General features: G+C 40.8%; 1 protein-coding gene across 32 annotated transcripts in view; it reads left to right on the forward strand.

Annotated features, from left to right (window-relative positions):
- Positions 1 to 12,740, forward strand: part of MACF1 (microtubule actin crosslinking factor 1) — a 341,865-nt gene that overhangs the window by 304,351 nt on the left and 24,774 nt on the right. For all 32 annotated transcript variants that reach the window (XM_040469723.1, XM_040469739.1, XM_040469724.1 and 29 more), the window contains 16 exons: positions 528 to 759; positions 1,380 to 1,606; positions 2,915 to 3,037; positions 3,130 to 3,231; positions 3,847 to 3,948; positions 4,041 to 4,214; positions 4,307 to 4,462; positions 4,607 to 4,804; positions 5,396 to 5,524; positions 6,203 to 6,376; positions 8,710 to 8,865; positions 8,970 to 9,176; positions 9,300 to 9,419; positions 10,070 to 10,239; positions 11,299 to 11,458; positions 12,254 to 12,448. In XM_040469723.1, coding sequence (XP_040325657.1) covers positions 528 to 759; positions 1,380 to 1,606; positions 2,915 to 3,037; positions 3,130 to 3,231; positions 3,847 to 3,948; positions 4,041 to 4,214; positions 4,307 to 4,462; positions 4,607 to 4,804; positions 5,396 to 5,524; positions 6,203 to 6,376; positions 8,710 to 8,865; positions 8,970 to 9,176; positions 9,300 to 9,419; positions 10,070 to 10,239; positions 11,299 to 11,458; positions 12,254 to 12,448 — 2,625 coding nt within the window. The remainder of the gene's footprint in view (positions 1 to 527; positions 760 to 1,379; positions 1,607 to 2,914; positions 3,038 to 3,129; positions 3,232 to 3,846; positions 3,949 to 4,040; positions 4,215 to 4,306; positions 4,463 to 4,606; positions 4,805 to 5,395; positions 5,525 to 6,202; positions 6,377 to 8,709; positions 8,866 to 8,969; positions 9,177 to 9,299; positions 9,420 to 10,069; positions 10,240 to 11,298; positions 11,459 to 12,253; positions 12,449 to 12,740) is intronic.

A 12,740-nucleotide genomic window follows, 5' to 3' on the forward strand; every position in this document is an offset into this window, starting at 1 on the left:
CCGACCTTTTCCTTTCTCACTATTACATATAGTGGGTTATTAAATTGCATGCCAGGATACTTTTAATCTCTAAGTCATGTGGCATATTGAGTTCCCCATCCATTTACACAGTTGGTAGAGGACCTCTAACTTGTTGGACTAATCTGTTGCATGCAGCTGTCATCTGAAATGTTGACACACTGACTCTCACCAGTTTCATGGTCTTGTCCCTTCCTTGTCACACTAGTTGGGATCAGGGAAGTACTGTGACAGCACTAATGACTTGAGTCGATTTCTGGCATATTACTTGATATCTTTTTTTGTTTTGAAAATAAACGTTTACTTTCTTTTTTTGATGGGCCAGCACTGGTGTGCTATGCCCAAAGCAGTCTCTTAGGCAGACCTAACACTTGACAGCCATCAGGCTAAGCCGAATGCAAGTTACCAGAAAGAGTAGTAGATTCATAACCTGTTATTCCCTAACATTTCCCGCAGAAGTGTGATGAAGTAGTATTGCTGTGATGGCTAACGTTCCAACATCTGTTTAGTTCCATGATAAAATCGAGCCTATGTTGGAGACTCTGGAGAATCTCTCCTCTCGCCTGCGTATGCCACCGCTGATCCCTGCCGAAGTGGACAAGATCAGAGAGTGTGTCAGTGACAACAAGAGCGCCACCGTGGAGCTGGAAAAGCTTCAGCCTTCCTTTGAGGCCCTGAAGCGCCGTGGAGAAGAGCTCATTGCACGATCTCAGGGAGCCGACAAGGACTTGGCTGCAAAAGGTGCTTCATGAATCTAATTATTGTTAAAGAAAATCAGTAAAGTAAATTCTAGGCTGTGATTACTCCAGTATCCCACCAGATATATTTCACTGAATGTAAAGGCAGTCCCCAAGTAATTGGAAAGTCATTTAGAATTCAGAACACATCTCCCCATTGAAACAAGATTACAATTGGTAGCTGGATTCCTAGGCCAGGAAACAGATGCTCTTTTAACCCCTAATATGAATTGCAGTGTCCAATGTAGGCGGAGCGTAACTATCTTATAGAACACTTTCCATAGGAAACAGTGAGTTTGACACAGAACACTGGAAATAGAGTTCTCATCTCAGCCCCTTTAGAAGTTAGGTCTTTTGCACTTGAGCAGTACCTTTGTATTAGATGATAACACATTTCCATGCCATCTCTGTGATCTCTTTATGTGGGAGACCACCATAAGCAGAAAATACAAATGTTGAAATAATAATAAAACAAAGGTAAAAAACTATCCTTCAGGTTATAAATTTGTAGAGCTTTTTAAAGGATAATTTCAGGGGAAAATGTGAGAACTGGGTGAAATTTCTGATGAAGTGGATTCAAGTACTCAGAGAAGTCCCATTCATATCTGTTGTTTATTCCCTCAGAAATCCAGGACAAATTGGATCAGATGGTATTCTTCTGGGAGGACATCAAAGCTCGAGCTGAAGAACGAGAAATTAAGTTCCTTGATGTCCTTGAACTAGCAGAGAAGTTCTGGTATGACATGGCGGCTCTCTTGACCACTATCAGAGACACCCAGGACATTGTCCATGACTTGGAAAGCCCAGGCATTGACCCATCTATAATCAAACAACAGGTTGAAGCTGCTGAGGTAAGACAGAAACAAAACCTTGTCTTTTATGTGTTTGTCCTCTAGAAAATCACTTTATCCAAGTATATTGTGTTAACTCCTTAAGAGGTTGTTGTTGTTGTTTGTTTAATAGGACTTTTTTCCACTTGAAAAAAATATGTGCTCGTTATAATAAAGATTTCTCTCTTCTTTATACATACAAGTTTCACCGCCTGGATACACTCCTACAACCTCTGTAATTTTGATATAGGGTAGTTCCATCACTCAAAAGTAATCCTTTTATCAATTTTAAACTTAATTCAAATTAGTAGAATGTGCTTTCTGATTTTAGTTCTTTCCATAGTGTACGTTATTTCTCAGGTAAATTTCTTTTTTCAAGTAAATTTCTTTAATGTAGAAAAATACCAGGTAGAAAAGAAAATAAATTCTGGATTCATCATCCAGAGATAACAATTATTACTTTGACCTACCCTTTTCTAGTCTTTTTGGAGAGCCTCGTTTTTATGAAATGCATTTTTCATCTCATTTTGTCTCTTTAAGTAAAGTCCTGCCTATCTTGATATTTTGTCTTTTATTTCCGCCATTCTCCCCCCTCCTTGCCCCTGTCATTGCCAGTGCATGAACCAGTTTTTAGGATCTGGCACAGAACGGACTTTCTCCACAATTATACAGCCTAGCATTTCTATTATGTTAGTCTCTCAGCTCTGAAGTTGGTGACTTGTACTATATTATTTTAGCCTTATTGATATACTTCCCCATGATAGACTTCTGGCTGTAGATCATAATCTCCTTGGTGGGGGTGCCTGGCTGCGTCAGTCGGTTGAGCATCCGACTTCAGCTCAGGTCATGATCTCAAGGTTTTTGAGTTCAGGCACCATGTCGGGTGAGCTCAAGCCCCTCTCTGGGCTCTGCACTCTCTCTCCCTCTTTCTGCACTTTGTGGCATTCTCTCTCTCTCCTCCCTCCACTCAAGCATGTTCTCTCTCTCAAAAAAAAAAGAAAATCTCTGGCAGCTGGAAGGATAAACGTTCCATAAATTATTAAAGCTCATTAGACCTTTCCCAGACTATTTTTTATGTATTGTTTTATATATATATATATAAATATATTCCATATATACATATTGTGTGTGAGAGAGAAAGAGAAATAAATTGAGTCTGAAATTTCACTGTTTATATAAGTGAAATATTAAGGACATTGAAAGGCTTCTGTGAAATTGACAGTTCTGTTCAACATCTGCTGTTGATGGGGGTATAAATTACATTTGCAAAGTTTGGGAAGTTCTGTTCTGCTTTCTGTTTTGGCTTATGATCTGTTCATTTACATGTAGACTATTAAGGAAGAGACAGATGGTCTGCATGAGGAGTTGGAATTTATTCGAATCCTTGGAGCAGATTTGATTTTTGCCTGTGGAGAAACTGAGAAGCCCGAAGTAAAGAAGAGCATTGATGAGGTATATGGAAAACTGGATAAGGAATTCAGATGAAACATTAGTGGACTCACACAGAAGAGGGTTATTAATTAAAGAATCTGTTTTCCCCCCAGCTGAATAATGCATGGGAGAACTTAAACAAAACCTGGAAGGAGAGGCTAGAAAAGCTTGAGGATGCCATGCAAGCTGCTGTGCAGTATCAGGACACTCTTCAGGTGAGAGGCCACACAGTGACCACCATAGAAATAAGTTCCATGTTCTTTGTCATATTTTGGATCGAGCATCTGAGTGGATCACCTTTACAGGACTGGAGCATTTTCCAAACTAAGACAGTGCTGTTTTGATATTTCCAGCTGAAGCTTTCCACTCCTAGTGAGAAAAATACCTCCAAATTTCTACGATTCTTGCCATGCTCTTCATCATCATATTTATCCTCAGGGTGGCTGTACAGTGAAGCAGGCCTTATTGTGCAAGTCATTGCTTGCCAAAAGGTTCCAAAACCAAGTTACCTTGAAGCACAGCTTGGCACAGTAGTTTCACCACATCCTGAGCTTGCTAGGTGGCCATGACAAATACTCAACTGCTATTCACATTTAGTTTTTCCAGAGTTTAATTTATTTTGGCCATTATCCTGATAACACTGGTTCTGTTCTTAAATCCCCATATCACTGGAAGAAAGATCATTATCCCTTACCTCTGACCCCCACCTGAAAACACAGACATCACAAGGTACTTTAATTTTTGTCCACTTATGTCAGCAGAGGTAATGCTAATTCTCTCCCAACTCCTTGTGTTCTTTTGGTTTTTGACTGTTTGTATTTCTGTCTTAGGCTATGTTTGACTGGCTAGATAACACTGTGATTAAGCTCTGCACCATGCCCCCTGTTGGCACGGACCTCAACACTGTTAAAGATCAGTTAAATGAAATGAAGGTTTGTAAATAGGAATGGCTTTTGAAGAAGAGTTGCTTATTTTTTGTTTCTAAAGATTTGGTTTGATGTTAACATTAGTATGTCTTTGATAGGAGTTCAAAGTGGAAGTTTACCAGCAGCAAATTGAGATGGAGAAGCTCAATCACCAGGGTGAGCTGATGTTAAAGAAAGCTACTGATGAGACGGATAGAGACATTATCCGAGAACCACTGACAGAACTCAAACACCTCTGGGAGAACCTGGGTGAAAAAATTGCCCACAGACAGGTGAGGCAGATGGTAGAGTGCATCAGTGGACAACTAGTTCCTTTTTTCTAATTTCCTGACCAACATTCCCTTTATGTCTTTTTTCTGAATAGCACAAACTAGAAGGTGCTCTCCTGGCCCTTGGCCAGTTCCAGCATGCCTTAGAGGAACTGATGAGTTGGCTGACTCACACTGAGGAGTTGTTGGATGCTCAGAGACCAGTAAGCGGAGACCCAAAAGTCATTGAAGTTGAGCTCGCAAAGCACCATGTAAGTGCCCTCAGTTTTCATCTCTAAGCCTGTTGCCTCGAGACCCAATATTGTCACCAGAAGCCTCTGGATATTGTGTGTACCGTTGGGAACCAGGCTTGATGATATCTGTAGAGCTAAGTTACATTGTTCAACGTCTTTTAGGTTCTAAAAAATGATGTTCTGGCCCATCAAGCCACAGTAGAAACAGTCAACAAAGCTGGCAATGAGCTTCTTGAATCTAGTGCTGGAGATGACGCCAGCAGCCTAAGGAGCCGTTTGGAAACTATGAACCAGTGCTGGGAGTCAGTGTTACAAAAAACAGAGGAGAGAGAACAGCAGCTTCAGTTGACATTGCAGCAGGTGCGTGTATTGTCCAAGTTAGGGAGGTGGAGCTGTGCACATAACATCGGAAGAAAGCCTGTCTGAGTCAGTGAAAGGAAAACAATTTGGAGAATGTCTCACCAACCTTCCTTTCCCCACCCCAGCCCCTGCTCCATGTCTTAAGAAGATGGTTAATTCTGTGCTGGAACTTGTCTGGAAAGAATAGCTTTTGATTGAGTGATTCTTTTCAGATTTGTTTGTAGCCTTGTCCTTTATTGACTATTCAAAGTTAGTTAGTAAATCTTTGCCATAAAAAACCTTGCTCACAGATTTAGTTATTTCTTAAATCAAGTGAGGATCCCCCCATGTCCATGTTCAATAGTACTTCAGTCTGTTGATTGATTCATCAGGTTATATCAGACATCTATCATATATTACAGTGAAGTCCAAAGGATTCTGCTAGATTCCAAAAATAAGTATATTGGCTCCGTGCTAATCCAGCAACAGAACAACCCTGTGAGCAACCCAGAATTCCTCCCTCAGGATAGGTTCTTCATGTGGTCATTTAGGAAGTCTACTTTTGAAGCTGAGAATTGACTGCTGACCTTACTGATGTGTCTTTTCTCAAAGGCCCAGGGTTTCCACAGTGAAATTGAAGATTTTCTCTTGGAACTGACTAGAATGGAGACCCAACTCTCTGCATCTAAGCCCACAGGAGGACTTCCTGAAACTGCAAGGGAACAGCTTGATACACATATGGTAATGGAAGCTTCTTGAAGTTGAACATAATCCCCTACTCAGAACTTTCTGAATTCACAGACCTGTATGTATCTAGGAGTCTACAAAGCAGCACATTTTTACTGACAATATAGTATGACCTTAAGGATTACTTCTTTTTACGTGGGCTTTTAAGAGCCCCTACCACAGGCAGCAGTGGTGACAGGGAAGCTTGACTGGAAATACATTGGTGAGCTGTTAAATTTTGAGTTGGTCAGTCAGTTGGCATAAGAATATTGACTTGAAGGTGAGAGCATTAAGACAAATATGTTAACATGGATGTGTCTAAGAAAAGAGTGTTGAAGGGACTTATAGAAATCGATAGATACTGTGACAATATTTTAAGAAAGGGGCTGAGAAAAAAAGGCAACATAATTTCTAGACAAATGTTTCAAGTAAAGGAGAAATAAATTATTGGGGTCTACTTTTGTGATCTCTGATCCTTAAGGAAATCTTCTTGATAACAAAATTACTTCAATTTTAGCGAAGAATGGTAGGAGTCATTGCTCAGGAATTGAACTGAATCCAAAAGAAAGGGTTTTGATCAAGATGAGACCTTCCTGGACTTTTCCAACTGTGCTTATAAATCTGTGTGTGGGTGGCTTTCAGAGAATTGGCATTACCAATCCCTTTCTTGACTTTTTTTTCTTTTTTTGGTAGGAACTCTATTCCCAGCTCAAAGCCAAGGAAGAGACTTATAATCAACTGCTTGACAAGGGCAGGCTCATGCTTCTAAGCCGCGATGATTCTGGGTCTGGCTCAAAGACAGAACAGAGTGTAGCTCTCTTGGAACAGAAGTGGCATGTGGTCAGCAGTAAGATGGAAGAAAGAAAGGTATCACCACAAAATACAGTGTGTGATTATTGGGCTTGAGTAGTTTGCTTGACCATCGCATGTAATTACCATCTAGTTTCTGTGAAGATTTTTCGGAGACCATTATATAGTACCAGAAGTTGCAGAACTGGTTATCGTTTTTGATTTAATCCTTTTTGTACTAATCAAGCTATCTTTCCTGATATTAAATTTCTATTTTGCATCCATATCAAGTTGCATTGATGGTACTGGTTTCTGCCAATATTTGCTTTTGTCGTTCATTCCTTTTTTTGCCTTTACCAGTTGAGACATATGAGGCTGTTAACTGCTGAGTGATGGACTTATAACTCATAGTAATCACTGATCTGTGTTCCTACTGAAAAACAAGGTCATGTTGGAGTCACTGGCTTGGGATTGGGAGGGTGGGAACAGAACATTCAGGGAGTTGGGCTAATATTCTCCACAGGAATTTGGCAGTGTGCAAATAATATTACTAAAAAAATCAGAAGAGGAGTAAATTTTGTGACCTTTTCCCACTCTTCTTCAGAAATCAAATTCTCTTCAAAAGAAAAGTGATCAGGGATCAAGGCCTCACAACATTGTTTTTTATGAGTACCAAATTTCGGAGTATTACTCAGCACAGAGTTTCTGTACTGGGCAGATCTAATGTAAAATGTGTGTTCAAATCTGTTGGCCATATCCATTCAACAGTTATTAAGCATGTATGTGCCAGGCACTGTGCTAGCTATATAGTGGAAGCAAAGGCATGAACCCTATCATTGTGAAATTTAATGGACAGAAGTATTCACACATATAAATGGATACTTTGAGAGTACCATTAATTTCCTAGAATTTTTTTAGTGTGAGATCTGGTAATTCTGTTATATGAAGAATGACCAGAGACACTGAGTGTGGGGCTGTGTTCTAATTCTTTGACAGACTATCATCTAATTTCTGCAGAATGCAGAACTAAGACTGATTAAAGAAACTGAGGCAGATTCTGGTTCCTAATCAAGAAATTTCTATGTTTTCCCATCAGTGGAGCAAGTTGCCTCAAGATATACTTACCCATCATTGGTGAAACTGGTCAAACAAGGGCTTGGTGTCAGGGATAGTTATTTCTGATTTTGCAAGAACTTTACATTTTAGTATCACTAATATTCTGTAGTAAGTGTGTATGGTGCTATATTAAGGAATAAATAGATAAAATGATGTGGAAAGATTTCCTGTTATCTAGGAACTTACAACATTATTAATTTCTAAGCATTTCTGTAATAAATTTGAGGTAGATTTTATTTTTCTCTTGGTTTGTTTACATTAGGTCTGTACGTTTTTGTAACATTGATAATAGTGTTTTTCTGTGTTACAAGAGTGACTTGAAAATACAAAGAAAAATAAAAACCTATACAGTATATATAACTCAGTTAACAATAACATTTGTAGTGTACATCTGGGGTTTCTATGAATATCTTAGATATATTCATTTTTAGCAACCTGTTATTATTACATGCCTGCCTGCTAAATGGACCAGGGACAGAGGCCATCACCTACGTGTTGTGGGTAGAGCTTCTCTGGAGCTCGTAGACTCTGGAATTGGGGTGCATTTTTGGGCAGTGGACATGCCCTGAATGAGCCATTGTTTTTGCCATTCTGATTTAGAGCAGTGTCTAAAACTTTGTATATAGTGTCACATTTTTGCTTAGAATATTATGGCTTTTTTTTCCCCCCTCACCTTTTCTGCTTGTAGCTTAAAAATGAGCTTCAGGGACACCTGGCTGGCTCAATTGGTAGAACACGACTCTTGATCTCAGGGTCATAAGTTGGGCCTAGAGCTTCCTTAAAAAAATAAAAATAAAAAAAGAATGAGCTTCAGCCTCACATTTTCAGATGGCATATTTTCTGAAAACATTTAAATAGAGCAATGCAGTGACCATCATCTTTACAGTAAAGTGCTTTTCATTCAGTTGTTTTTATACTGGAAAAAGTACATCAAAGGGAAGTGAGGCTTTGCCCAGAACAAGTTGCAGACCCTGCAGCTGTCACCGCTGAAGGATCTGTTCCCTTACACTTACTGAATAGCTCTATCCCTGTTCTTTAATGTCCCAGGAAGTGGGGAATGGCAGAGAAAGCAACTTTGCTGCAAATTGTGCTCTTTCCTTTTTATACATACTTGTTTTGGTTTCAGACACTAACGTTAAATTGCCCCCTTGTTTGTAAACAGGGCATGTTTGGAGGTTAAGTGAGGCTTCCTCTTTAGAGATCATTTTTTTTAGTGTACAATTCACGCCTTTGTCCTGGAAACTACAATTCCTGAATTTGGCACTTTCTCTTTTTGTGTTTTAATTAAAATTCAGTCGAAGCTGGAAGAGGCCCTCAACCTGGCAACAGAATTCCAGAATTCCCTGCAAGAGTTCATCAATTGGCTCACTCTAGCAGAGCAAAATCTCAACATCGCCTCTCCTCCCAGCCTGATTCTAAACACTGTCCTCTCCCAGATAGAGGAGCACAAGGTAACTGTGACATTACAATGTCGCCTGCCTTTTGAGGGGACTAGCTGAGAAAGAAGCTCCTCTATCTTATCTTCAGTTTAAAAAGAGCTATATTTTCCCCTCAGGTGTTTGCTAATGAGGTCAATGCTCATCGAGACCAGATAATTGAACTGGATCAAACCGGGAATCAGTTAAAGTTCCTTAGCCAAAAACAGGATGTTGTTCTGATCAAGAATTTGCTGGTCAGCGTCCAGTCTCGATGGGAGAAGGTTGTCCAGCGGTCTATTGAAAGAGGGCGATCACTGGATGATGCCAGGAAGAGGGCAAAACAAGTAAGTTAGGAAAGAAAGCTACCAATTTCTTGAACAATCTTGGGCTGCATGTGTAGAGCCTCTGGTATGATTTACATGAAAGTGTAGCTTACATATTCATTCTTACTTTTTATATAATTGCAGTTCCATGAAGCTTGGAAAAAACTGATTGATTGGCTAGAAGATGCAGAAAGTCACCTGGACTCAGAGCTGGAGATATCGAATGACCCGGACAAAATTAAACTCCAGCTTTCTAAGCATAAGGTAAAGCGGTTCATGGCTCTTAGGTCCTGACCTTGGTATTCACTGAAGTTTGCAAAAAATGGAAATCAGAGCTAGTAAAAAAAAAAAAAAAATTGGTTAATGTTGAAAAATCAAGATGATGAAGCTAGCTGTCTTGTATCTACATAGGGTCTAACCATAAAAATCAGTCATTTAAATAACTGTTCAAACAAAGTGATTGTGGGAGTAACCAGTTAAAACAACAAGCTTTTAGAAATTTTTGTGCACTGCTACATGTAGTATAAACAAAAATTTATAAATTTCTTTTTCTTTCTTTTTTTTTTTTTTTAAAGTTTATTTATTCTGAGAGAGAGATAGAGACCGGGGTACAGGCAGAGAGAGAGAGGGAGACAGAATCCCAAGCAGGCTCCATGGTGTCAGCACAGAGCCCAGTGTAGGTCTCAATCTCATTAATCGTGCAATCATGACCTGAACCGAAATCAAGAATCAGATGCTTAACCGAGTAGGCCACCCAGGCGCACCCAAAATTTTTAAATTTCTCGAGGATAAGCTGTTGTTAACTCAAGAAGTAGTGACATCCATTACCAACCTGAACACTGAAAAATTTTCTTTGTTCCAAATCAAGACATCATCTTTTTAGCGTGGATTATTTCTGTTCTCTTTGGAAACAGGAATTTCAGAAAACCCTTGGTGGCAAACAGCCTGTGTATGATACCACAATTCGAACTGGCAGAGCCCTGAAAGAAAAGACTTTGCTTCCTGATGACACTCAGAAACTTGACAATTTACTGGGAGAAGTCAGAGACAAATGGGATACTGTTTGTGGCAAGTCTGTGGAGAGGTGAGTACAAATATTTGCTTTGTGGGTCTGTATGTCATCCTGAAACTAACAAAGACTGTTAATTGGATTCCACAAAATGGCAATAAAGCTAATGCATCAGTAACAGGTTTTGTAGCATCTCAATATCTCTGGTTCATTCATTGCAAGTTGTGAAGTTGAATAAAATGTATTAAAATTCTCATTTTAAACTTGAACCTTACCGTATTAGCAAGAAGGCCATAAACTCAAGCCAATAGCAACAGAAGATTAGTAACTACACCTCTCTGTCAGTGACTAAGTTGTGACACTGATGGCTGTGTCAGTGAGTTCTCTCACTGTCAGGCACTGAGCAAAGCCTCTGCACATAGCACCTCGTGTAACCATTGTAATACCTGCCCTTGACAGGGCAATCACTAATGAGCATGTGCCAAAAAGGGGCTACTAATCACTTAATCCACCTGACAACCACTGAGGCGGGCTCTGTTATTCCCATTTTACACATGAGGAAACTATCATAAAGAGGGTTTTTAACTCCCCCAAGGTCACTCAGCTACTAAGCAGCAGAGCTGGGATTTGAAGCTTTTGAGTTTGGTTCCATAAGTTGTACTCCTGTCCCTGGGTGCCCACTATGCTATGCTAAGTATTAGGATATCTTTATATTGTGCTCCACAATTTTTTGGATGAGGTGACTGAGGTTCACAGAGATGAAGAGAAAGCCCAGGGTCACACAACTCCTGACTCAGACCGTGGCTGAAACTGTCCTCCTCCACCTGAGTGGTGTAAGGTGATTAGCACAGAACTTGGGGCATTAGCGTGTATCCATATATATAACCATTGGACTCCTAAGATGCCAGAAGGGTATCTGCACTTGTTTCCTGTACTAAATCCATTCTAGAGAGCAGTTTGGTTCAAAATGTCTAGGCATAGCTCTTTGTCACTGTTTATCTGTTTCAAACCAGCCCAGCATGGAGGGCCCTGTCTCTGTAGAGTGCAAGCAGTATTCCCTTCAGCAGTCAGAACTGTGAGCCAGTCAAAGAAAAGGGATCCCCCAAAACAGTGAGGTTTGTGTGCTTCTCTCAGGCAGCACAAGTTGGAGGAGGCCCTGCTGTTTTCGGGTCAGTTCATGGATGCTCTGCAGGCCTTGGTCGACTGGCTGTACAAGGTGGAGCCGCAGCTGGCCGAGGACCAGCCCGTGCACGGGGACCTCGACCTGGTCATGAACCTCATGGACGCCCATAAGGTGAGGGGCGGGAGCTGCGCCGCGTGGAGGCAGAGCCCTGGGTTCCTCCGCCTAAGCAGGCCTCCTGCTCCGACTCACCATCCAGGGGAGAAAGGAAGTCTGGAAGAGCTTGTCAGAGAGACCACTCCTCACTCCGTGTGTATCACTGGGATTCTGCATCAGTCACAAAGGATTCGCCAACATTGCTTTGATTTGGATTTGGTGATGTGTACAATTTGTCTTGGGGTTCCCCCCTTCTTGTTTGTACCTCTCAGTTGAGTCACACAATGAATTTAAATTCAGGAGCCCCTCAAGATACCCATTTCCACTGACTCCTACAATGAAAATGAGTTCTTTTCTGAGCTATCCTTGACCCTCGCTAGCCCAGCACCTTGCACAGTGGTATTTAGCGTAACCTACACCTGTCATGTTGACCTCCATTATATCCTCTTGTTTTAGCACAAAGCATTCAGCTTTACTCGAATTTACAACAAACTCTTATTATGTGCATGGCAGAATGTGTTCTTACTTAACTCCCATGATTCTGGAAATCTTGCTATAACGTTACTACTGTTTTACAAGTTAGGAAACTGGGACTCCAGGTAAACAGCTTACCCAGAGCCACACCACTCATCTTGAGAGCCACCTCTTCTGATGGTTCTTTCTTACACATTGTCCTGCCTCCCTCTGCATGAAAGACACACGACTAGCACCTACCAAGGACAACTGGACTGAACGATTCCTTTTCTCTGTGGTTTGATGTCATGGGTTCAGAACATTTCTCAGCAAACTAATTCTTCTGTTTTTCTTTTCTAGGTTTTCCAGAAGGAACTGGGAAAGCGAACAGGAACCGTTCAGGTACTGAAGCGGTCAGGCCGAGAGTTGATTGAGAATAGCCGTGATGACACCACATGGGTGAAAGGGCAGCTCCAGGAATTGAGCACTCGCTGGGACATTGTGTGTAAGCTCTCCGTCTCCAAACAAAGCCGACTGGAGCAGGCCTTAAAACAGGTTAGAGACTTTTTTGGCGACAACCCAAGGGAGAGGATCCTAGCAGATTCATTCTCATTTCTTTATCAGGATCAGTTCCACCCAGTCTCGAATGTAAAGCCAAACATTGATCTTCTGAATGTTCTACAAGATTTTAATGTTCACTCATATTAGAGAAAAAAATTAATTTGGTTTTTAAAGATTTACAAATGAAAGATGACCTTTGTGGGGCCTTGATAGGGTCATCAGTGCCTGTGACACACAAAGGCGTTCAGGCCGGACCCTTTCTCTGACATTACCCCAATGTCCGGGA

This window comes from Herpailurus yagouaroundi, unplaced genomic scaffold (genome assembly GCF_014898765.1).
Source record: "Herpailurus yagouaroundi ecotype Mexico unplaced genomic scaffold, PumYag 77, whole genome shotgun sequence".
NCBI lineage: Eukaryota > Metazoa > Chordata > Mammalia > Carnivora > Felidae > Herpailurus > Herpailurus yagouaroundi.